The 23,023-nt window shown below is 39.9% G+C and overlaps 2 protein-coding genes across 2 annotated transcripts in view; one reads left to right on the forward strand and one right to left on the reverse strand.

Annotated features, from left to right (window-relative positions):
* The window catches only part of LOC128483475 (deoxyribodipyrimidine photo-lyase-like), a 41,020-nt gene extending 18,459 nt beyond the window's left edge, over window positions 1-22,561 (reverse strand). The window contains exon 1 of the mRNA XM_053459689.1: window positions 22,335-22,561. The gene's annotated coding sequence lies outside the window, so the exon portion shown is untranslated. The remainder of the gene's footprint in view (window positions 1-22,334) is intronic.
* On the forward strand, window positions 3,179-12,001 carry LOC128483474 (uncharacterized). The gene is made up of 7 exons (XM_053459685.1): window positions 3,179-4,428; window positions 5,085-5,270; window positions 5,584-5,682; window positions 6,419-6,637; window positions 6,909-6,968; window positions 8,266-8,357; window positions 11,736-12,001. The coding sequence occupies exons 1-7, from the start codon at window positions 3,240-3,242 to the stop codon at window positions 11,802-11,804; spliced, it is 1,914 nt and encodes a 637-aa protein (XP_053315660.1). The 5' UTR covers window positions 3,179-3,239; the 3' UTR covers window positions 11,805-12,001.
* Window positions 22,562-23,023: the final 462 nt, after the last annotated feature.

The raw sequence follows: 23,023 nt of genomic DNA on the forward strand, positions 1-23,023 counted from the left end.
GTATTAAAAATACATTCACAGCTCACCTACTGCCCTGAGTATTGGTTTTGAAGCTTGTTTTCGTTTTAGTATAGCGCTTTTATTTTACTTTTTTACGTCTTATATGATAATTGTAATACATGTACAGATTCCTTTTTTAAGGTGTCCACTATTTCTGCACTTACAGTATCATTGGTGAACTTTATCTACTTAAAAAATTTAAAACATTTAAAAGTAAAATGTCCTTTAGTTTTCTGTGCGTGAAAACTTATTTATACAGATGATGATAATATATGGCCGTAAGTCATTTTTACAACTTGTAGCATGGAAAGTTTGCTTGAAAGGTTATTGTACTACCAGCCTTAAATTAAAATGTAAGATAATCCAAAACAGTCCATTTTCCCAAATTACATTTGTAGTACGGCCTATGGTTTGATTGATGCCCATTGTTTACCTTTATATAATGTGCAATAATTAGTACGTGATATCATGGCTGCTAGGTTTCTTTACTACATCATTACTAAATCTGTATACACAAGACTGCTGTACCTTGAAAGGACCACACGGTGCTACTGTAAGACAAAAAACACTTGGGAATGCACTTGAGGCATATGTCGATTGATGCAAAACATTGTGAAATATTTTATAAATAGTTTGACAAAAGTTATATATGTATACATCTGTTTGAAAGCACAGTGAGATTCACTAACTCTGACTCTGTTAGGACTTACAACTATTGCGTTTATAAGAAGTTCTATAAGTAGCATCACACGTTTTGGGGAGTTATATATGTTATAGTATAATTTCTTTATTCGTCTATTTCTATTGTATTTGTATGTTAGAACAATCTTTCAGTTGTTCTAAATGTGTGTTTGACCAAATAGTAATAGTAAAATGTGTTCTTTGTTCTTTGCATTTTTTTTTAATCAGGTGTAACCACACGGACTACAATACTTTCCACAACATCTTTCTGGACAACAACAACTGCTCCAACTGCCACAAGTATAAAGATATTGAGCACTGCAGAAACCTCAGTACAAAGTGTTACTACCACAAATCCAAACACCTTCAAAAATGTTGTGCCCTACACATCTATATCTGTGGTCACCATGAGCACCATAACACCAAACTCCAGCACTACATCCTTTCCAATATCTCTCAGTAAATCTACCAGCTCTAACATCACTACCATGAAAACAAGCAATATAAGTACCGCTGGAATGTCTTTGACTGGATCCATAATCACTACCCCTGTAATAGGAGCTCAGACACCTAGTAAAGTTAGTGGCACTGTTACAGGTACAACAATGGCGTCATCCACAATATCATCTGTTACCACATTTGGAAAAGCCTCTAATGCTACAAGCCTAGTCTCAACAGCTAGCTTTGTACCTATTACATCAATCAGCAACATTTCAACACAAGGATCAACATTGAATGCTACCAGTGCCTCTTCCTTCACAACTACAACACCACTAACCAACACAACAACCTTAAAAACCTCTAGTACAGTATTACTACCTGGAATCAATGAACTATCTATAGGAACAACAGGAGTGCCAACACAAAGGACAAGTATAACAACACCTGGATTTACATCTGTAACACCTGTGAGCACTTCAACCTTTACTTTAAGACCCTCTACAGTAGTAGCCAATAACAGCATGACAGCAGCACTATTTGCACTTTTAAATGCCACCAGCAGCCTTACAAAATCTGTGAACAACACGACTACTGCCATTGCGACATCTCAATTGCCAAACATTTCAACACAAGGATCAACATTGAATGCTACCAGTGCCTCTTCCTTCACAACTACAACACCACTAACCAACACAACAACCTTAAAAACCTCTAGTACAGTATTACTACCTGGAATCAATGAACTATCCATAGGAACAACAGGAGTGCCAACACAAAGGACAAGTATAACAACACCTGGATTTACATCTGTAACACCTGTGAGCACTTCAACCTTTACTTTAAGACCCTCTACAGTAGTAGCCAATAACAGCATGACATCAGCACTATTTGCACTTTTAAATGCCACCAGCAGCCTTACAAAATCTGTGATCAACACAACTACTGGCATTGCGACATCTCAATTGCCAACTGTTATATCAACACCCGATACACTAACAACTTCCACCAGCAGACTCATAATACCTTTAAAGAATGCAACCAGCACCATTGGACTCACTACTAATGGACTATCAGCTTCTTTAGCAACGTCTAATACTACTAGCAGCTTCACAACAATTGTGAATACTGCAGCCACAAGCCCTAGTACTATCAGTAACAATACAGCATCTATGATGAATGGAATCAGTACCCTCAAGACATTAAGCATGCAAGAGAACAGTAACTTTCCATCACCATCTACCGATTTAAAGACATCTGCAAATGCGTCCATTCTGATGACATCTAGATCCACAGCAGTTCCAAGTACATCCAGCAGAACTCCAACATCCCAAGTTTCTGATACTATAAATCCTATGTCTATCATATCACATGACAACTCTTTTAGTACCATCACAAAAATGTCTGCTACATTGTTTTTCAACATGTCCATTGCCAGCAAAACAATGGCTGTCAGTTTGTCTCCTACTATGACTGGAACTATAAAAGATGGAATTTTATCTCTGAATACAACAAACAATATAAAAACTGCATCTACGAATACAGTGTCTAGTACATCACCATCTGCAATTTTCGCTCAGTCCAGGGCCAGCGAAACACTTCAAACCCTATCTTCTGTCAATACATCCATCACAATCCCAGCATTTGGAGTTGTATCCAAGACTAGTAGAACATCAACAACACCATTGCCAAGTACAACAGGAATGGTCATACCAACATCTGATATATTAGCATTCAATAATTCAAGCTCATCCCCAGTATCACCTGGATCATCATCTCTTAACATAACAGCTAGCTTTCTACCTATTACATCAATCAGCAACATTTCAACACAAGGATCAACATTGAATGCTACCAGTGCTTTTTATGTATCTATATCAAACGGTGCCTCTTCCTTCACAACTACAACACCACTAACCAACACAACAACCTTAAAAACCTCTAGTACAGTATTACTACCTGGGATCAATGAACTATCCATAGGAACAACAGGAGTGCCAACACAAAGGACAAGTATAACAACACCTGGATTTACATCTAATGTAACCATGAGGTTCACAACACCTGTGAGCACTTCAACCTTTACTTTAAGACCCTCTACAGTAGTAGCCAATAACAGCATGACATCAGCACTATTTGTACTTTTAAATGCCACCAGCAGCCTTACAAAATCTGTGATCAACACAACTACTGCCATTGCGACATCTCCATTGCCAACTGTTATATCAACACCCGATATACTAACAACTTCCACCAGCAGACTCATAATACCTTTGAAGAATGCAACCAGCACCATTGGACTCACTACTAATGGACTATCAGCTTCTTTAGCAACGTCTAATGCTACTGGCAGCTTCACAACAATTGTGAATACTGCAGCCACAAGCCCTAGTACTATCAGTAACAATACAGCATCTATGATGAATGGAATCAGTACCCTCAAGACATTAAGCATGCAAGAGAACAGTAACTTTCCATCACCATCTACCGATTTAAAGACATCTGCAAATGCGTCCATTCTGATGACATCTAGATCCACAGCAGTTCCCAGTACATCCAGCAGAACTCCAACATCCCAAGTTTCTGATACTATAAATCCTATGTCTATCATATCACATGACAACTCTTTTAGTACCATCACAAAAGTGTCTGCTACATTGTTTTTCAACATGTCCATTGCCAGCAAAACAATGGCTGTCAGTTTGTCTCCCACTGTGACTGGAACTATAAAAGATGGAATTTTATCTCTGAATACAACAAACAATATAAAAACTGCATCTACGAATACAGTGTCTAGTACATCACCATCTGCAATTTTCGCTCAGTCCAGGGCCAGCGAAACACTTCAAACCCTATCTTCTGTCAATACATCCATCACAATCCCAGCATTTGGAGTTGTATCCAAGACTAGTAGAACATCAACAACACCATTGCCTAGTACAACAGGAATGGTCATACCAACATCTGATATATTAGCATTCAATAATTCAAGCTCATCCCCAGTATCACCTGGATCATCATCTCTTAACATATCTACCCCGTCTTCATCCAATCCTGTTATAACATTTGGAATGATACCGCCTAACGGAATACAGGGAAATTCATCCCCTATTACAACCAAAGCTATTGGAATAATATTTACAAATGTATCAGATACCATTGTGTCATTTTCTAAAACAACTCCTAGTTTGTTCGGCAACCCTTCCTCATCATCAGGGACCCTGTCACTTAACATATCCAACATACCTGCAATAACACCTTCTAATAGATCAAAGATTACAACTGCAACTGAAGCCAATTCAAGTGCAGGTACATTCATTTATCATTTTAACACAATCAGAACTACAACTAAAATTATGCCTTCTGATATATCAAACACCATTAGACCAATATCTGAAGTAGAATACAACACAACTATTACACCCGCATCTGGCATACTTTTACTTTCTAGAACCACATCTAGCACCTCCAGCAACACTAGATTATCTGGATCTGTAGTCAGTCCTTCAATCACATCCTCTACCACCATGACACCATTTTAAATCCCTCATACCAATACACTGTATGCAATGCCAATGCAACCCAATCAATAATCTCACCATACATTGTATACAATTTAAGCAGTATACTGGTGTTTGCGAAATCACCTATTTCAGTAACACACAACCTGACTACAATGTATTCTCTGTAATCCAATGCAACACTAAGCCCAGCATCACTGGTGCAAACACTGCAGCCCCAAGCAGCCTAAATAACACAAGAGCTCCAGGTATATTCAACAACCTGGCTTCCACATCTGCCTCACTACACATACCTATATGTTATATGCAGATTATGGCAGATTGTAATTTATCTGCCATAACAGGTAAGGAGTGCAAGAAAATAGAAGAAAAATGAGATTATAAAACTGTATCAACGGTAATCAAGTTAGAAAGGTAACATGTTTATTTGTAAATTACTTACAGCACCCACCCAAAGAATTGTTGCTGATCAGATGATGATTTCTCAGAACAAGCCCCTAGATCTTCTACAGTTGCCATCTACATCAGGAAGTAGTCTGCCATCGCTTGTTTTGACTAAAACCACAGAAGCATCCTTAGCGCCAGCTGATAATGGAACACAGAAACCACAGACATCACAAAATATTCCAGGTACTAAATTATAAATTGCCAAGCATCCGCATATCCTTAATTTGTTCACCATTACTTACTCAATGTTCAAAATAAAGTCTTTGGGATTTATAAAAAAAACAAAGATTAATGAGGCTACAGTAATGGCATAATTTAAAAGAATATTATCATTAATTGTATCCTGTATATTATCCATCTGTAAGTGTGTCTATTAAAACTGCAACTTGTAAATCTGCACAGCTATATTTTAATTTAAGTGTAAGTGTCTGTATAGGTGTCTGTATGGTAATCCAGGAACAATAAATCAGAATCATAAAGCTGAATTGTATTTTAGCACCTACAGGGTCTGCTTCACTTAATGGTACCATGGAGAGTCTAACACAAGTCAACCCATCTACCAGAAACTATTCCTCCTACTATACTTCCTATACAGGTACAATCCAAGTGGTTCTTCTACCTTATATTTATTCAGTTACACCCCCCCCCATATACCAGAGTGTTTCACATTGGTAGTAAAAATGTAGTTCCTAAACTTCTGACAGGTGAATGCTTTTATTGTAAGAGCTAATCATTGAGACTGAATATGATCACTCTTTGGAAGGTATGGGAATATAAAGTATATCGTGTTTCTAGGACCAAAAATGTAATAACTTAATGAACCAAGAGAAACCTTAACAGGGCATATGGTGCATTGCACAAATCCAAATCAGTAATACAAAACCATATTGAAAATCCCAATGGTCTTATAGATTTACTGTAGATTTACTGCAGGGAAACATTTAAATGCATACCACTATCTATCATGAAGAGGAATAGGATAGAGGCCAAGGCACCTTAATCTGCAGTGTCGACACCTTTTACATTTACTCATCTAAATATATTTTCACATAGTATAATGTTTTGTTTTTTATCTTCGTCTTCTTTGTGTTTAGTACAACTCCTGTTATCCACGTGATGAGTTGAGTTACTTTAGCTATGACTATAAAAATCTGTATTGTGGATGTAAAGGATTTACAACAAATGTAAGAACTACTAGTCATTCTATCGAAATGCTATCAATGAGAAGATATGAATGGGCAAGAAAAAAAATGGTTTTCTGGTTGTCCACTGCAATTGCTTTATGGTTACAGTTATGTTTGTAATCTGCACAATGATTTTACCTTCTACAGCGTCCTACACAGTCAATGTTATCAACAAAACAACTGTAACCAAAGTGAAAGAGCCTACCATAAGCAAGACAACGATGAGAACAACCACAAGGAAGAAGAGGATGCCCTCTGGTGTATTTTGGTCACTGATCTTCCCTAGAATAAGCAAGGGAATATCAGACATATCAGATGTCTTTGGCCCATTTGAATTTAAGAACAAAAACCAAACAGTACCCAAAGGTATTAAAAATAAATCAGTTCATATAACTTATATAAATGATAAAATGCCCCAAAATACAACTGTCAGATATATTCCTAAAAAATATTTCTGTTTACCCTTTTTGTTACACCTGACATACAAAGATTATAAGCCTCTATAAAAATAAGCAAACAGTAAATAGTACCAGTGTCATAAAAACATGTTTATAACTAGGTGATACCTTAAAAGTTGTTGTAACACTGAATCTCCCCAAATATTTTGCAATAGTAAATCATTTTTTTTATCTTCTAGTTCCTCCTGTTGGTAATGAAACTGGATTTGTTGATTCATCTGTAGAGCCCAATAGCAAAGGTACAGTATAGATTGCAGAGGTGGTTGGAAATGTTTGGTCTACTAATCACTGGACAGGCTGGATATTCTAGCACAACAACCTGCAGATAAGAATGTGAGCTGCAGGCTTTTCAGCCTTGGTATATGGCATGTACATCAATTTTATAGCAAATCTCCAAAGTGTCCAGCATTCTGAGAGCTAGTCTCTCAACAGGCTCCAGTTCCCACTGCCTCTTTTCTAGGAGCTCACATTGTTGGGTGAGTTTTTCGTATACAGTCTGTGGGATCCCATTGCAATCTTTACTGCAGGTTAAAACAAAATAAAGGCACATTTGCAAAAAATGTCTTGGCTATGTATTTGATGGATATCAAAGCTGGAAAATATAAACCTGGAAACCTTTAACACCAAATAAAGAATTAACAGTACTATATGGCATTGCATTTTAAATAGATAGACATTAATACAACATTGGTCTTCTGGGAAGGCTTTCTACAGGGTTTTGGAGTGTTTTTGTGGGAATTTTTGCCCATTCATCCAGTAGAGCATTTGTGAGGTCAGACAAGAAGGCCTGGTTCACACTCTCATTCCAGTTCATCCCTAAGGTAGAGCATAGTCATGCTGAAATAAAAAAGGGGTCTTCCCAAACTGTTCCCAATAAATTTGGAAGCACAGCATTGTCCAAAATGTCTTGGTATTAAGATTTTCCTTCACTGGACCTAGCCCAAATCTTGTTTTCAATAATTAAGAGGTGTGTCCCAATAGTTTTTTCAATATAGTGGTGCACAAAGCAAGGTCCATAACCACATGGCTGGATGCGTTTGGTGTGAAAGAATTGGACTGGCCCACACAGAGCCCTGACCTCATCCTGCCCTTTTCCTATCGAACACCTTTTGGATGAAGTGAAACGGAGACTGCGAGCCAGACCTTCTCATCTAACATTCTTGCCTGACCTCACACATTCTCTACTGGATGAATGTGCAAACATTTCCACAGAAACACCGCAAACTCTTGTGGAAAGCCTTACCAGAAGAGTGACAGCTGTTATAGCTGCAAAGGGGGGCCAACTTCATATTAATGTCTATGTCATTAGAATGCATCAAAGTCCCTGTTGGTATAATGGGCAAATGTCCCAATACTTTTGTCCATATAGCGTACCATTGACACATAGTTTTCATTATATAATTCAGTTATGATTTTATCACTTGTGGTAGTATCCCCCATTTAAACCTTCCTTTATTTTACTTAGTAATATCACAGATCTTATGTGAATTCCTACCAGTACAATATAATGTATTACGTAAATAATATCACTTTCAGGTTCTGCAAAGTCTCTCCTGATTCTACACGTGAACTATTTGAGAATGACAATGGAGGATGAATCGGAAACCGAAAATATTATGCTTCAGAACGTAAGAGAATTACCCATATATTCTATAAATCTGGACTGTGCCATTGCTTCCTGTTTTTCTTTTTAGAAGACAGTATTACTATATATTAAGAAGAAATACAGTATAAGTGGTAGGCAATATTTAAACAAAAATTATTTTCAGGGAGCTTATCAAATAAACTTGTCAGCAGTCCATGTTTTTATGCCACTACCTTGATATTTAATTTTCTCCAGCATTGATCTTATACTGCAGCCTGGTAGTTTGTTCTCAAGTTGTTCTCTATAATGTCACCCTGTAACTGATTTACCATTTATAAAATGAATCCCTAGTTTTATTAAACACTCGCAGTTTCTCTTTCTTATTCTGAATCTTTCTGACAAAGCCTCAGTTTTTAATTTGAAGCAAATCCCATAGATAAGAAACATAGCCCATGAAATAATCCATAATTAAGTGACACATTACATCAGATACATATACATATATGTCAATCACGGTTATTGCTTGTACAAAAGTTGCTGGCCACCAGGTCCCCATTAGTAAGTTTCCTGCCCAGTATCAATTTAAGGCCCATCTTGTTAGTCCCATAGAGTGTCCTCTATATCAAAAGCTTACCCCCTCTCCCCCCAGATTTCCCATGCTTAAAAAGGCTTGCTCTTTCCTCATGGCTACTAACATCTCGTCCTCTTTTACCCAGGGTTGAAAAAAACTAATCTACCTCTTGTACAGCCATCCCACCAGGTCTCTATATTAGAAGTCCCTCCTTGACAACAATACATCATAATTCAAGGAAGGCATGTGGCAAGGCCACCTATTACTGGCGACACCACCCTTATTGCAGACCTGGTTGGGACAGGCAGCACAAATCCCTCTTAAAAGTTTAAAGGTCAGTTATGCTATTTTGTAATATGGCATGACATATTTTATTCCCTGAATTTTGTTCCCCCAGCTTTGCAGTAGCCTGTATGAAACATTGTGCGGAACCTCTTGACCGCTCACTCTGCACTGATCTAGCATCCCAATGCTTTGGGCTGATTGTAGTTCGGTTCTATCCTGTAATAAGCTGCTAGGGGATACTGTATTCTAAGTTTGTGAACATGCATTTCATGCCACCAACATACATTCAGTTTTTCGGGAAGTAGCTGCTGGAAAAAAAACAAAAACAAATAAAACAGCATTTCTAAGTGAATTTATGTATTTTTACTGACAAAAAGGGTTAGTGAAGTAAATAGTTTGCTTTACTAATCTCAATGAAGTGACATTATGTATAATGTGTAGCACTGCCAACCAGTATGCTGGATAGACTGATTGCCTTCTGTGAGTTTATAAACACCATACACTGCAGAGCAGAACTTTTTATGTGTGGGTCAGCAACGACTGAAGTATGTATGTCCTGGAATAAAAACAGCTGATGTCCATACCTAGAAACTGTGCAGGTTTGGCCAGGAATCTCTGGGTAAGCACTTGCTTCCCTGCGTCTCTGGGTATGTTTCTTCTTTGTCAGAGCAGGGGACCAGCATTGGCCATGTCCAGTGCCTGCTCTGATACTAACTACTCACTTTGCCTCTTGAAGATGGCTGTGCTGATGAGAGATGGAAGTCCAAGAATAAATTTATGTTAGTTGCTTAAGAATCTGGTCATGAAAATACTCTGTGTTTACAACTACTGAGGTCTGAGGTAGTCTCTGGTAGTTGTGCAGCTGCAACAGTGATGAAAGTTAAATCACTTATTTTGGGCTTTGTGTTCTATACTCTATGTTGGAAACCCCCCACCTACCAGTTACAAAGATTTTTGTTATTCATGTAGGAGCTAACATGTTAAAAAAGAAAAATAATCCTTCTTCAAAAATACCTTGCTTGGCATGTACCCAGCAGCCAATGATACATATTTTTCTGAAAAAGATACTGCCTCTTTCAGCAGTTAGATTGAAAGTGAAGGATATATTACTGAATTCTCTACTTCACCATTAACAACATGACTATCTCTCCTACTAAACAGGCCCGATGCCTTGGGGTCATCCTTGACTCTATCCTTTCCTTCATCCCTCACATTCAGTCCCTTGCCAGATCCTGCCGCCTGCACCTAAAAAACATCTCTCGGATCCGCCCATTTCGCACCCAAGAATCCACAAAAACTCTGGTTCATTCATTTATCATTTCCTGTCTTGACTACTGCAACACTCTTCTGGTTGGCACTCCACTGTCTTGATTCTCTCCTCTACAGTCTGTCCTAAATGCCGCTGCTAGGCTTATCTTCCTTGCACGTCACTCCTCTTCTGCTTCCCCACTCTGTGAAACCCTCCACTAGCTCCCAATTACCTTTAGAATCAAACTTAAAATCCTGGTTCTGACAAATAAGGCCATCCATAATACTGTTCCTCCATACATTTCTGCCCTCATAAGCAAATACTCTCCTACTTGATCCTTACGTTCTTCCCATGGGCTAAGGCTCTCCTCCTCACTTATCACCTCTTCCTTTTCCCGTCTACAAGATTTCACTCGAGCTGCCCCATATCTCTGGAATCTACTTCCACCAAACCTTCAGCATTCACCCTCCCTCCCGACATTCAAGAAACGTCTCAAAACCCACTTCTTCAGAGAAGCATACCATCTTAGCTGCTATAACTTCATTGTCATTGATACAACCACCACACTACCTCTCACACGTCTCTGTGCCTAATGTTTGTCACCCCATTCCCTCAAGATTGTAAGCTTGCGAGCAGGGCGAGCTTTCGAGCATACCCCTTGAATTTATGTATTGTATTAAGTGCTGCATAAACTGTTGGCGCTATATAAATAAAAGATAATAATAATAATAATCTCCACCGGTACTAGATATAGTCCTAACCAGGTTACAGTTTGTTTTTCATATAGATTGGATAGAATCTACTATACACAAAGAAAGAAAAGACAAATCATTTTAAATAGATGTCCCCAAATGTAGCAACCCTAAATAATCCTGTCCTTATTTAACATGTTTCATGATACCGAATTGTATTATCTACAGATGTTAAGGGGTGTTCATCCAATGCAAGACTTTTAATGTATTCAAATGTTTTGTGCCAAATGAAGTGCGCCCGAACCTAGGGAATCTTGGTGACAAACACTTTAAACACATTGGCTGCGGGTTCACTGTATAGAGAAGTACCTCTTGTTCATTCATGGTGTTGTTGCTTCATATTATTATTACTGTGCCAGGTTCTGCTAATACTCACACCATGTGACACCAAGGTTGCACATTCGGTATTGGTTAACTACTTCATACTGACATTGTACTATACTATGCTTCCTCTCTTAATACAGAAATTTTAATTTTTACAAAAAAAAACTTTTAATATTACTTGTGGTTTAATTTCCTATAAAGTGATGAAATTATCTTACAATGCAGCTTTTGTTATCGCAGATGAAACAGCTGCTTCAAAACCATGAGTTGGACCTTATGGACAGAGCAAGAGATGCTGAGAATCCTTGAAAGTTCAGCTTCACTGAAAACATAATGTTTGGATTGCCTCCGGCAAAAAAACTGTCTGTATGCATGCGATATTTGAATATTCACTATATACTAGTCTTAAAGATGTAATTCTTTAGTTGTGTTTCAGTTAAGATAGGCTAATAGGTATTCTGATTCTTCATGACATTTTCTGTACCTTATTTGTAGATATAAAATTAATTTCATACAACATGAATATGTTGTTGGTTCACTTCAATCAATAGTTATTTTAAATATTTCTTTATGTAGTAGAAAATAAAATAATTGTGTGTTGCACTATTTTGAAATTGTTTATGGTTATTGCTGTATTACTGGTATAGGTATTCATCAGGGGATTAAAAACAAGAGTGCATTCATAGGCATTTCTATCCTGGCATCTTCATAAATGAATGGAACCTAATTTCATTCTTTTAATGAATGATGTTTAAAGATAATGTTAAAGCATGGCTATGATCTTACTGTGGACTCCCTATGGTTCCTTATGGCTAGATGTGCTTAACTATAAAGTTTTATAGAAAACAAAAACAAGAAATGACCATTTTTTAAGCCTTCTAATTAATTTGTATTAATGACATCACAGACTCTGACACCCAATCATATGATCAGACAGGGCCAGACTGGGAATTAAAACCAGCTCTCAAAATAATTGAACAGCCCTATATTTCATGGTACCATTTTTGGGCACACTGAAATTGTCAGCTTTTGGCCCCAATATTTTTTTGTTTAGAATAGGGACAAACCCTGCATTTTAAAGTATATTAAAACACACTTTAGCCATTAGATATGAAAATGCATTGTTCCTAATATGACTGGGGGGCCAAGATATCATGTAATTAGCTGGGACCTACTGAGGGAGCTCCGGTATAGTTTGCATAATACAAAAAAGTATGAAATGTTCACATTTACTAAAATAAATTATTGAAAAAGTTATTTAAAACAGAAAAAGATACTTCTACAGTTGGTAATAAACATAAACAAATAAACATTTGGCTCTCCTAAAAAATGTTGAGCTAAAAATGAAAGAGGGAAGCTGAGGGAGGGGGAAATGTGTGAACTGCATGAATCAGAGAGAGTGAATATGTAAGTATGTGCCATCATAGCCCCCAAATAGCCCCAAATAGCCCCAAATGCCTGCTAAACATCTTGTCAATCCCCCTAAACAGTGTGTGTGCCATTTTTACCCCCGAGGAGGCCTGCCTATGCCATCTTTGCCCCCAAACACTTACAAATAAATGCTCTCACACACACAAAAGCCTACACAAGTACACCTACGCATCCATGCTCACATACACATTCATTTTAACACATATTTACACATACATTCACATTCTAACATACATTCATACATACTCTTGCACCCCCTTACATAATCTGTAGCTTTCTTTCTGACACTTTCACACATTTTACGAGCATCGCTTTTACTGTGGGGGTCACGTCTCCCAGTGTCACAAACTTAATGACCCAGAGCACCAAATGATGGAATTTCAGGAGCCAGCGTGCAAGAGCGTAGACACAGGACCAGATGCAGGGTAACAACACTTCCCCGAGTGTTGGACCATCAGGATTGTGTGGCTACATACCAGGACACTGAAATAGCAGCGGGAGGTATCCAGTACAGATAACAGGATATAGAGATATCTTGCAGCTAAGGACGGAAAAGGCACGACAGAGCCAAAGGAGTAGAAACAGGAATACAGGTTACAGGGACAGGCTACACACAAGATCCGACATAAATAGGATAGGACACCCCTCTACTGGGGCTCAAGACAGGACACCCCTCTACCGGGGTGCAAGACAGGACACCCCTCTACCAGGGCTCAAGACAGGACACCCCTCTACCGGGGCACAAGACAGGACACCCCTCTACTGGGGCACAAGACAGGACAACAGAGTACAGGGCTGACAAGACTGACCAGGTTCCACATGATATACTATACAGAAATAACAGGACTAAACAGGATAGACTAGACAAGGACATTAATAGAACCTCTTTCTAAGATAACAAGATTGGAGATTCTGTCACATGCTTAGCCAACCACTATGCCAAAGTACTCCAATCTATCGGTGGGTCCTAACACTAAACTCTGCCTAATGAATTACTTATAAACAAACTAGTATAGAGAGTTTAATTGCGAGCTGTCTAGACCAAGTTGTTAGATAAACTAAACATTGAATCTAAACACATATCAGAAACACATAGCTATAGACTGCTGACTGAGACAAACATAACAAATGGGTGGGGCACAACTTATAAAGGAAACAAAAGCTGAAGCTAAGGGCAGGACTGGAATCAAAGAATCAGAAGTTAAGGACAAAGCATAAGGACATCCAGGAATGGATTGTAGCGAGACAGAGGAACTAGCCAAACAGGGGAAACCAGAGATATGCAGCTCCGCAGCCTGGATAGGGCATGACACCCAGTCACCGTTTGCCGGATTTGACATCATATCCAAAGCGGCATTGATTGGCGACTACAACCCCATGATAAAAGCATGGCTTCTCTTTTTTTTATGCATGCCTGCAACTGCAGCCACCAAACTCAGCTGCATGGACAGAATCTGTTTTGCTGCTGCAGCTTCATTGGCGACCACACGTATAACTAAATGGTTGACTTCAAGACTGGCCCCAGGGAAGGCAACCTACCGGGAAATCTCCCGGTATCCAGGTAGATCAGTCTAGTCCTGTGATAAGCCATTCTCTTCCAGTAGATGTCAATGTTGTCACCTGCTAGAAGGTCTCATGAGAAGAGAAGAGGCCCCAGAATTTCTAAATACTCTTCCTGCTTGCTAATCAAATAAATTGAATAAACATGAACAGTAAAATTATTCACTGAACAGATAAAACTATCAACCTACAAAGAAGCCCCCTGAAGAAGCTGTATTGGTGAGAGGTGAAGCACATGTCTGGGTCACGTTTCAGGCCGATGTTTTTCTCTGTTCAGTGAATGATTTTAGTGATCATGAGACTTCTGTCAGTTAGGAATTCCTATACAATTTAATTTATGACCTCATGCAAGTAGTTGCAGTAAAATGAGCTGCACTCGTTCATATACAATGTGAGCATCTCTGTGCTGGCAGGGGCCATATGATAAACAAGAAATATTTAAAGTGTAGCATTTTCCCCCAGTATCACCAATTAGAAATTGCCAAATGTAAATTTCAGCAGCCAGTCAAAGCCCTTTAGCACATAAAAAAAAATCCATCAACAGCTCAAACAGAAAATACAATGCATGACTAAAAGCGTTAATATGATATGAAAAAACAAAAAGAAATCGTTTTCCTCGTAAAAGCTTATAATAACAACTTAAGCGCTGGCTTAAGTACAAGTGTATCTCACAAATGGCTGTAGTCACCGTGTCTATACACACAGCACCAACAGGACTGACAAGGTGCAAAAACGAATATCTGTTTAGTTTAAATACTGCAAGAAAAACATATTATGATTATATGGAATTTGCACAAAAATCTCAGCATCTTCCTCAATTCTCCTTTGTTAATCATCTTATGTCCTAAGCTACCTTTATGACAATACAGCATTCTTTGTACACAGTGAAAGGGTTAAGTGATTATATTCTGATGATTGTAACAACTTTTTGGAGCTGTTACTTTTGCTGCTACATTTCTATTCAGGTTTTAAATCTGTTTTGACTCATTCCATTATGATTCAATTGGAGGACTCAACTATTTACGTCAAGTTTCAGTCACCCCTTGCTGTGCGAGATTGGAGGACAGAGTCACATGATCAGAAATTTTTGGATGCTCTCAAAGATGGCTACACTTATGTATATCACTCAAACCTGAGCCCCCCTCGATATTTCTTCCACTGCCTCCCTCGTTTTATACATTTTAAACACTTTGTTTTGAAGGTATAATCCTTATTTCTTGGTTCCATTTAGAGATGTACCAACTCAGCCCTGGGAACTAATTTTTGAGCCTTGAGTTCCTGCTCCTTGCATATAAATTCCTGTATCTTTTTAGCCAAGATTAAGTTATCATACAGTATTGTTTGGGAAACTGGTAATAAAATCTATCCATCTGGTTTGTTGTCTTCACAAAGGTGCATGGAGTTGGTGATACTGAACGTGCACGTTAATTAGACCTTTAACAAGAAAAGACAACACATGTGTTTGTGAGCATATAATGTTAGCATGGCGTTAGAGTGTATAACTTTATCTTAGTGTATGGTGTTATTATTAGACTGTATGTGCATGAGGGCGGGTGTCAGTGTTATCAAGAGTGTGTGTGAGCATATGATGTTGAGGTGTCAGAAGTTCTGTGTGTATTTAAGTGTACGGTATTTAAGTGTAGGGATGTTACAGCGAGTTTACATTTTAGTATGTATGCAATCTGGTTATTGGGGGTGTGACGGGACCGACTTGTACCCTGACTGGGTACTCCCTCCAAACGTTGCTTCCTCCAACACCAACAATTAACCCCTTCAGTGCCAGGCAGATACAGCGTTGTAGATAGAAGGGGGGACGTTGCTGCACCGGAGCTGCGTTGGCACTGTGGCTATCTGAAGCTTATCTACACAGCGTGGCTATTGTCCTGAAAAAAACAATAAAGGATCATAACAGCCCATCCCAAGCATCAGGCCACACTCATGTTGAGGTGAAAACAGGACTCCTAAGAGGCCCAAAGTGTGCCAAGAAAATATCCCCCACACCATTACACCACCAGCAGCCTGAACCTTTGATATAGGGCAGGATGGACCCATGCTTTCAGGTTGTTTACGCCAAAGTCTGACCCTGCCATCAGAATGTTGACTCACCAGACCAGGCAAAATTTTTCCAGTCTTCCATTGTCCAAGTTTGGTGAGCCTGTGTGAATTGTAGCCTCAGTTTCCTGTTCTTAGCTGACAGGAGTGGCACCCGGTGTGGTCTTCTGCTGTAGCCCATCTGCTTCAAGGTTTGACATGTTGTGAGTTCAGCAGAGGCGTATCTAGGGTACGCCATTTGAAAGTAGGGCGCCAGTGAGCGGCTTTTAAACGTCTTTTTTTTGATGTGGTGGAGAGAGAGGGACGCCTAGCAATCGCTCTGTGCCCCTCATTCTCCTCCACGAGACCTCTACCTCTGTCCCGCTGCCGACATTTCATGCCGAGCGCCGGAATATGATGTCATAGCGGGCACCAGTGAGCGGCTTTTAGACAGAAGAAGAAGAGCAAAGAGGAGGAAAAGTAGCTGACTGCTGTAAGGAGAGAAGTGACAGGAAAGGTAGGAAAGCATTCAGCAAGAGTGACAGTGAGAGTGGATTAGTATGTGTGGATTGGTAAATGTGGATTGGTACATCATAACTCCCATCATTCTATACTGTTCCATACAGAGGCAGAGCTGGGAGACAGAGGCCTCGCACTCCCACCGCAGGACTCCTGAAAGGTAAGTGAACTTCAAAGCGGGGAGAGGGTAGATAGTTAGGAGGGGGTAGATAGGGGGGATAGGGGATAGATAGGGAGAAGGGAGTGAGAAGGGGTAGATAGGGCAGAAGGGAGGGGGATAGGGGATAGATAGGGCAGAAGGGGGTCCATAGGGCAGAAGGGAGTGAGAAGGGGTAGATAGGGCAGAAGGAGGTGAGAAGGGATAGATAGGGCAGAAGGGAGTGAGAAGGGGATAGATAGGGCAGAAGGGAGTGAGAAGGGGGTAGATAGGGCAGAAGGGAGTGAGAAGGGGTAGATAGGGCAGAAGGGAGTGAGAAGGTGTAGATTGGGCAGAAGGGAGTGAGAAGGGGTAGATAGGGCAGAAGTGAGTGAGAAGGAGTAGATAGGGTAGAAGGGAGTGTGAATGGGGTAGATAGGGCAGAAGGGAATATGAAGGGGTAGATAGGGCAGAAGGGAGTGAGAAGGGGGTAGATAGGGCAGAAGGGAGGGAGAGGGGGTAGATAGTGAAAAGGGAGGGAGAGGGGGGTAGATAGTGAGAAGCGAGGGAGAGTGGGGTAGATAGTGAGAAGGGGTAGAAAAGGAGTAAAGGTAGATGAACAGTGAAAATGAGTGAGAGAAATGTGTGTGAATGAGTGAGAGAATAAATGATTGTGTGCATTAATTATGTAAATGAAAGTGTGAATTAGTGAGTGACTGTAAAAGTGTTTGTGTGTGTGATAGATGTATAATTGATTTGTGGAAAGGCAAAGATAGCACAAGCAGGATGTTTGAGCCTTGGGAACCAAGATGACACAGGCAGGGCTGTTTGGGGACAAAGTTGACTCGTGCTAGGCTGTTTGAGGACAAAGATGGCAGGTCCTATGTGTGTAATCTGGGTGGTGGTTAGGTTCTATGTGGGCAGTGTGGACGCCAGGGCTGGCTTTGGGTTGTGCAACCTATCATCTATGCCTGTAGTTTTATCGCTACCTTTATCGCTGAGTTTTTATGTGATTTCCAGTTGATCTATACCTGCAATGCTATGTTTCCATACATTATTATTGTATACTTGCAAATACGGGATTTGTATGTTTGATTCTATGCCTCCAGTGCTGAGTTCACATGTGAACAATAGTAATAACAATATTAATATATATATGATTGCTGACAGCAATCACACTCCTATCATGCCCAGGCAACCAGTACATGCTAGAATCTGGACATGATAGGAGTGTGATTGCTGTTAACAATTATATATATATATATATATATATATATATATATATATATATATATATATCTATATATATATTGTTTTTTTTTTTTTTTTGTCCTTTTGGTGTGTTACTTACTTTAAATAAGTGTTAGATTTTTTTTTTAATGGTGGGGGAGTCATATTCGGTTTCGGCCAGGTAAATGCTGCATTTTCGGTTTCAGTCCAGAATTCGTTTCGGTGCATCCCTACTACTAAGCCAGATAATGAAGTGGTAGGCCTACACCACATCAATGTTTGGCTTAGTATATAGTGATAGGAGTTATGTTGCTCTATTGTCAATGTCTGGCTCAATGTATAGTGATAGGGAATACACTGTACCACCGTCAATGTCTGCCTCAGTATATAGTGATAGGTGTTATGCTGTACCACCGTCATTGTCTGCCTCAGTATATAGTTGTAGGTGTTATGCTGTACAACTGTCAATGTCTGCCTCAGTATATAGTGATAGGTGTTATGCCGTATCACCGTCAATGTCTGCCTCAGTATATAGTGATAGGTGTTATGCTGTACCACCTTCAGTGTCTGGGCCAGTATATAACGATAGAAGCTATGTGAGTACACCCTCACATTTTTGTAAATATTTTATTATATCTTTTCATGTGACAACACTGACGAAATTACACTCTGCTACAATGTAAAGTAGTGAGTGTACAGCCTGTATCATTCATGTCTAAACCTTGGCAACAAAAGTGAGTACACCCCTAAGTGGAAATGTCCAAATTGGGCCCAAAGTGTCAACATTTTGTGTGACCACCAATATTTTCCAGAACTGCCTTAACCCTCTTGGGCATGGAGTTCACTAGAGCTTCACAGGTTGCCCCTGGAGTCCTCTTATACTCCTCCATGACGACATCGCAGAGCTGGTGGATGTTAGAGACCTTGCACTCCCCCACCTTCCGTTTGAGGATGCTCCACAGATGCTCAATTGGGTTTAGGTCTGGAGACATGCTTGGCCAGTCCATCACCTTTACCCTCAGCTTTTTTAGCAAGGCAGTGGTCGTCTTGGAGGTGTGTTTGGGATCGTTATCATGTTGCCATGAGGTGTAAGCTCATTTGAGCAGGGCCCTCCTCACATGTTGTCCCTGTAAGTCAAATTGTTATTTTACATACTACTTGTCGTTTCCTGCCCACCCATTGTACAGCGCTATGGAATTTGATGGCGCTATATAAAACAATAAATAATAATAACGAGGTATGTAAAATGTCAGAGTCCCTTTAACAGCCACTTTCGATTGCTTTGAAGCCTGTCAAGTTATACAATTTATACATAAAACCAACATCGACCATGCAGTGGTGACTCAGATTCAATAAATTACTCAATATAGGAATTCATCACTCAGGCAAGAACTCACATCAATTAGAACTCAATCTGGAAATCTTAGAACTCAAATTTGGAAAAGGTACTGTTGGTATTGGAATAGATATACATGTTGTGATGGTTTAGCATTTTCACGTAAAATTTTTTGATGTGGTTTTTATAATAAATGATTCACTAGTGTATATACCCCAGACCCCAAAAGTACAAATTTCATTATAATTATTCTTCTCCTTTCATTTTTTAATTTTGAGGTGTAACTACTCACTTGCAAAATTTGTAGTCTCTCTCTAGCATGTGGGACAGACAATCAGGACTTTGAAGCATAGGGTCAGAGAGCATTAAGCAGATATTGCTATCCATATAAAAGAAATGTAACTCTGATCCATTACATACTGAGACTGGTTAAAGGAAACCACCATTAGTAAGCACTTTTATGGGTGTAATGGAGGAGATACTACACGATGCATTTTCCAGGACATTGATGAGGCCCTGGTACATTCCTCCCAACATTTCAAAATGTGAAAGAGGGACACTTATTTATTTTTTAAAATCTCGCAGAACTCACCCATATAAGCAATTGCACTTTACAATCACCACTTAAAACACGCTTTGTTTTTGTCTGCACAGTCATGCATATTAAAAATAACCAACACATTGAATGGAATTCCCATGAGGCTCGGCCAGACATACTCAGAGCCGGCCTTAGGTGTTCTAGCGCCCTGTGCGGACTACTCCTCTGGCGCCCCCCCATTCCAAAAAAGAAAGGAAAAAAAATCTTGTCACAAAACTCCCCTTTCTCACTATCTATCCCCTCTTCCCCTTTATCACTATCTACAACCTCTGCCTCTTCTCACTGCCTTCCCCCACTCTGCCCCTTCTCACTATCTACCACACCTCTGCCCCTTCTCACAAAACAAAACAAAAAAACCTGATGTTTTAATTTAAGTGCTGGGCAGGTTAGCCCTTGTCCCTTGTAGGTATGACTAGGTGTCACTGCTGCATACCTAATTATCAATTACATAACAGGTATCTGTTAATCCTGTGAGCTCCTGTTATCCCTGTGTCCTGGCCATTGTCTGTTTCAAGCCAATTATATGTCTATCATCATTCCGCGTCTACGTCCCCAATTAATGTAATTATTTATGTCTCATGTCATTCTGTCCTTCCCCGGATATTGTGTTGCAGGATTTGATCTAATTACTGACATGGTAATTAGATCATGTGATATTTGCCTTGCCCCTTTTCTTACTTGTGTATATATAGCTCTGTCTTTGGTTTTAATAAAGGAGTCCTGTTTTCACCTCAACATGAGTGTTGCCTGATGTTTGGGGTGGGCTGTAGCCACGCTGTGTAGCTAAGCTTCGGATAGCCACAGTGACAATGCAGCTCCGGTGCAGCGACTTCCCCCTTCTATCTACAATGCTGGTTCTGCCTGGCGCTGAAGGAGTTACTTGTTGGAGTCCCGGCAGGAGGAAGCAACGTTTGGCGGGAGTACCCCGTTGGGGTACAGGTCGGTCTCGTCACAATACACTACCTTTACACACACACATACACTGCCCTTACACACACACACATACACATGTACACTGTCCCTAACACACACATACACACATACACTGTCCCTTACACACCCACATATACACGTACATTGCCCTTACACACACACACATACATGTACACTGCCCTTAAACACACACACATATACCCGTACACTACCCTTACACACACATACACATACACTGCCCTTACACACACATATACACATACACTGCCCTTACACAAACACATATACACGTACACTGCCCTACACACACATATACATGTACACTGCCCTACACACACATATACATGTACACTGCCCTTAGACACACACATACATGTACACTGCCCTTACACACACATACATGCATACTGCCCTTACACACACATACATGTACAATGGCCTTACACACACATATATGCACATACACTGCCCTTACACACCAGCTAACAAATCCCTATACTGCTCTTACACACACCGGCCCATACATACACACAAACTTACAAACACATACATACACATACACTTCCCATACATCCCCTTTCTCCCATCTCTTCCACCACCCTTCACCCTTCTTCCTTCTGCCTCCATCCTGTATCCTGTGGTGGGAGTGTGAGGTCTGTCACTTTACTACCCCCTCATTACTACGTGCCGGCTATTGCTGCAGAGCGCAGGGATGATGTCATATCCAACTACTGTTTAAATAAACTTTCCTCCGACTTTCCAAGTCGAAAACCGTAAAGGCAATCCGAGGGGTACAGGGATGGATAGCAAGGGTCCAGGAGCAGCAAGGGTCAGGAACAACTGAGCACCTTGATGTCAGTCATTTAAGTAGTCTCGAAAGCTCCCTAATTACCTGACCACTTTCCAGGACGTGGGACGCGGGACTCGCGGGACAGCTGCAGACCGCGTGGCTGGAGGACGCATCGAGCAAGCGGGTACACAGCTACCCGCTAAACACGGATAAGTATCATTCGTGACACACACTCACTCTCTCTTCTCTTTCACTCTCTCTAAATGTTTCCCTACCTTCTCTGCTGGCCACTTCCTCTTCTTCTTCATCTGCTTTCTTCCATTTTCATCACTGAAAGTGTTGTCATTTTGCCCTAACGTTGTCATATGGCAGTGCATCCAGCAAAGTCCTCTTCCCGATCCTCCAACCAGGGGAGAGGACATCACCATCATTTTGAAAGCAATATGCGCTTTCAAGAGTATGAGAGAGAGTGAACAAGAATGAGTGTGTGACAAAGCATCTTACCTACGCCTTACCCGTAGCAGGGATAAATGAAAAAGAAAAAAACCTGCCCGTCCCGGGCGTCGGGCGACACAAACTGCGCATTCCTGCACAAAACCCATATTCAGATAAACCCATATTCAGGCCAATACGTTATATGCATTTACATCTACAAGTTTAAAAAAGGTGTGTGTTTTAATATTGTTAATGTCGATAAATATCTCTAACTCTAGTAAATTAAACTTGTCCCTATGAAATTTGCTTTTAAGTCTTAGCCCATGGTTGTTGAAATTAATGTAGAGAGGGGCAAGCTCGCTTGCCTGACCTTTCCGCATTATCAAAATGTCATCCAAAAATATGTATATCAGATTTTAGCATATATATATATCACACAAAAACAAAATGGAGTTAGATGCATGTGGTTTTCTTTAAAATCACATAAAAGGTTACATTTGTTTATACTGAGAACAAGAAGATTGTTGGT

Source organism: Spea bombifrons, chromosome 3 (assembly GCF_027358695.1).
Source record: "Spea bombifrons isolate aSpeBom1 chromosome 3, aSpeBom1.2.pri, whole genome shotgun sequence".
In the NCBI taxonomy this organism is placed as follows: domain Eukaryota; kingdom Metazoa; phylum Chordata; class Amphibia; order Anura; family Pelobatidae; genus Spea; species Spea bombifrons.

What these genes read in the sequence shown, in the direction of transcription:
- LOC128483474 (XM_053459685.1), top strand. Translation starts at nt 3,240, where the DNA reads ATGACATCAGCACTATTTGTACTTTTAAATGCCACCAGCAGCCTTACA. An exon ending in TGTAGAGCCCAATAGCAAAG is followed by an intron (nt 6,969 to 8,265) that starts GTACAGTATAGA and finishes TATCACTTTCAG; the next exon opens with GTTCTGCAAAGTCTCTCCTG. An exon ending in AAAATATTATGCTTCAGAAC is followed by an intron (nt 8,358 to 11,735) that starts GTAAGAGAATTA and finishes TTGTTATCGCAG; the next exon opens with ATGAAACAGCTGCTTCAAAA.